Source organism: Dipteris shenzhenensis, chromosome 2 (genome assembly GCF_047967505.1).
Source record: "Dipteris shenzhenensis isolate YYH24624 ecotype China chromosome 2, Dip_SZ_1.0, whole genome shotgun sequence".
Taxonomy (NCBI): domain Eukaryota; kingdom Viridiplantae; phylum Streptophyta; class Polypodiopsida; order Gleicheniales; family Dipteridaceae; genus Dipteris; species Dipteris shenzhenensis.
The window spans coordinates 1,612,815-1,615,725 of record NC_141597.1 but is presented as its reverse complement, the minus strand read 5'-3'; the positions used below and the strand labels follow the sequence as shown (position 1 = coordinate 1,615,725).

At 44.7% G+C, this 2,911-nt stretch overlaps 1 protein-coding gene across 1 annotated transcript; it reads left to right on the top strand.

Annotated features, from left to right (window-relative positions):
• The first annotated feature begins 246 nt into the window (after positions 1–246).
• On the top strand, positions 247–2,402 carry LOC147904208 (uncharacterized). Its single transcript, XM_087397236.1, has 7 exons — positions 247–265; positions 371–1,217; positions 1,379–1,447; positions 1,570–1,657; positions 1,741–1,828; positions 1,921–1,993; positions 2,083–2,402. Exons 2-6 carry the CDS (start codon positions 680–682, stop codon positions 1,984–1,986), a joined length of 849 nt encoding a protein of 282 aa, XP_087253362.1. The 5' UTR covers positions 247–265; positions 371–679; the 3' UTR covers positions 1,987–1,993; positions 2,083–2,402.
• Positions 2,403–2,911: the final 509 nt, after the last annotated feature.

Genomic DNA, 2,911 nt, shown 5'->3' with positions numbered 1-2,911 from the left:
AGTGCTCTAGGGGATGGCCACAAGCCAAAAGCAGGAGACCTCTTTGATGTATTTGTTGGGGTTCAGTTTTTTAAAAATGATAATCTTTATCAATCATCACGAATGATAAAAGCACTACCCCTGATATTTATTTACAGGGAGGATGTAGCCCTATGGACTTGATGTCGCTTGTAGTGTCCAAAATTTTCTAGAATTATAGCTTTCAACTTTGCATTTCAGTTTCGAGATCAACTTGGTAGGTTTATAGTTTATTATAATGTGAAAGGTAATTAGACAACAACAAAATATTATGGTCGGATCTGGTCATGCGCTACTAGTTGCACTTGTGCATCCTTAGAGGTGCAAGCTGTGGTATGCGGTTTCGTAAGAGCCACGTGGCAGTGCCAGCTCATCGTCCTTGTGCATTGCGCTTTCAACCGCTCTGTGCTTGCTTGCTTGCTTGCTTTGCTCTCTCATCCAAACAAACCTCTCCGCATTTTCTTCTGCCAATCCATCCTTTCCTGCATGCATCATCTTGCCTCTATCCATGACACCCCCACCGCTTCTTCATGCCTTGATCTGTCGCAGATTCTTGCACCCACAATTCCATCGAAACACCGCTGTTTTCTTGGCCTTTCGCAGCGCTGCACGAGAAACGTGAGACGCTCGAGCTCTTGCTCTGTTTGCTGAAAGGATCAACATGACGATCAGCGTCTCAGTCCTGTCGCACGCATTCTTCACAGAAAAAGGGGCATCCAGGGCTACAGGAAGAGAACAGTGTCTTGTTGCACTACGAAGCGAAGGGGATGCGGAGACTGGAGCGATGGAGGAGAATTCCACTCCAATTGGGGATGCAAGCAACGACAGAAATGGGTATGCATCGGGTGCTATCAAAGAATCGCCTCGACAAAGTGCTGCGACCAAAACGCATGGTCGGAAAAGGGGGAACAGGAAGCGAGGTGCTCGCGGGCGACAAAATGTTAACGAGAAAGACACCCGAACGCAAATTGTGGTGCCGGAAGTGCAGGATCGAGATTCCCCACTCTGTGAAAATGCTGCTGGAATGGCGGAAGTTCTGGTGCGCGACATCATGGAGGAATGCTCTCGGGCGTTAGGCATTGTAAAAGAAGATTTGGAGTTGTATGGCCTCTGCCATCTACCCCGGACGTCTGACAGGGCAAAGCTTCTCAAGGATAGATCCGGGGTGATGCACGTTGGGGTTATGGTTCGAAATTCAGGTTTGTTAGATTCTTGACCTCTTCCAGATGCCTTTCAAGTTTCAAGTTTCAAGTTTCAGGAAGCGTGATCCTGACCTATTGGGCCTTGCATTTTAGGGTCTAAAGCTATGCTCTTCCTTGCCTTTGTTTGGATTGTAGCTAAAATCACCTAATGCTGTCAGATCTGAACCTTCAGAGAATTGAAGAGCTGCTAATTCACAAGGAGAAGGCAGAGCAAGAAGTCGAAAGCTGTAAGGCCATTTTCCCGTGTTTCATAAAAGAAGCTTTTGATCTGTAGGATTTTGAATACTCCGGCCCAAACATAGAAACCGACAATGAGTCACGGTTGTGCTCTGAATACCGTGATTTGCAGGCCATGTTGAGGTCCATGAAAAAGTTCAAGAGTCCCTCAAGCTCAAGCTCAAATATGACAAACTAAGCGAGGAAGTTTTGCGTCTTAGGTATGCCAGCGCCTTCTGCCATTTGTCCCACAATTGATCTTCGTCGGCAGACGTAGAATAATGAAAGTGGCGGTTCCCTACAGAACTATGGTGAACCGTGCCAACATGCTGCGCAGAGAGAGTGAAAAGGCGACTGAGATCCTGAGGGTTGAGTTCGAAAAACTTGTCAAGGTGCATAATGCTTCCCGGTGCTTTGCAAGACACCATGAATTGGCATATTTTATCTTGTTAACAAATTCTCAAACGGGGCGTTGTTTTCCCAGAACTTGTTCTCAGACCGTGCAGACAGTCCTGAAGAGACTATGCACGATCAGGAAGATGCAACCTAGAGCACAAGTATGTAAAATTCACTTGCTCAAAACTATTTGCATCATGTATCATTACTTTGTTTAAGCTTCTCATTGCCTGCTTTCTTGTTGTGGCAGCCAGCCAGCCACACGGTCCTTTGTACAATATTGCAAATTTGAAAGTTGAAGCCTCGGTGCACTGAGAAGGGGAGGATTCTACAGGTTGCTGCAATGCTAATAACATTGTGAAAGAATTTCCAGATTTAACCCCCAATTTCCACCCTGCAAGCTCACCACTTTTTGGTGATATTCGACAGAGACAAGGATTCACAGTCAAGCTCCAACAAGTTTCGGCCAATCCGTTGGATTATTTGCTTGCTTCATTTAACCTATCCTAGGAATTTCGATATCATTCTTTTGACTCTACACATCAATCCAAATATCTTTTCCTCTAAAGGGGGCCACTATTCTTCAGATTTTGATGCCCTGCAAATCTACATAGGGTTTATAGAGTGCAAGGTGGTGCTCGCACGTGCATTTGCGCGCGCACACATTAAGTACACAACCTTAATCTTTAGGAGAGTTCCTCTATAGGTATTTCTATTACATATACATTTTATTTTTGTAGGATCACCAATTGTGAAAAGGATTCAAAAATATATAAGTGGTGGAAAAGTATTTGGGGGGGGGATGGGGAGGGATGGGGTTGGGTAAAGAGGATAGTAATTAATGAAAACTTCGGGGAGAGGGGGAAAGGAGGGGGTGGGTCCTCCTATCTTATTTAAGATGGCAAGTTTTTCAATAAGGCCTTCATGTAGCTTGGTGAAACTGCATAAGTGGATGAAGGATGACTTTGTTCAAGTCCCTCCTTTGCATGAAATTTGAGCTTTCTCTTTGACTTGAGCTTCATTGGGCTATCCCCATCTTTTTATCTAAGAATCAAAAGCATGTATCAACTGAAAATCAA

Bases quoted from the DNA above. Each gene is read 5' to 3' on its own strand.
- LOC147904208 (XM_087397236.1), top strand. From the start codon at position 680: ATGACGATCAGCGTCTCAGTCCTGTCGCACGCATTCTTCACAGAAAAA. The intron at 1,218-1,378 runs GTTTGTTAGATT...TAATGCTGTCAG, and splicing joins GGTTATGGTTCGAAATTCAG to ATCTGAACCTTCAGAGAATT. The intron at 1,658-1,740 runs GTATGCCAGCGC...GGTTCCCTACAG, and splicing joins GAGGAAGTTTTGCGTCTTAG to AACTATGGTGAACCGTGCCA.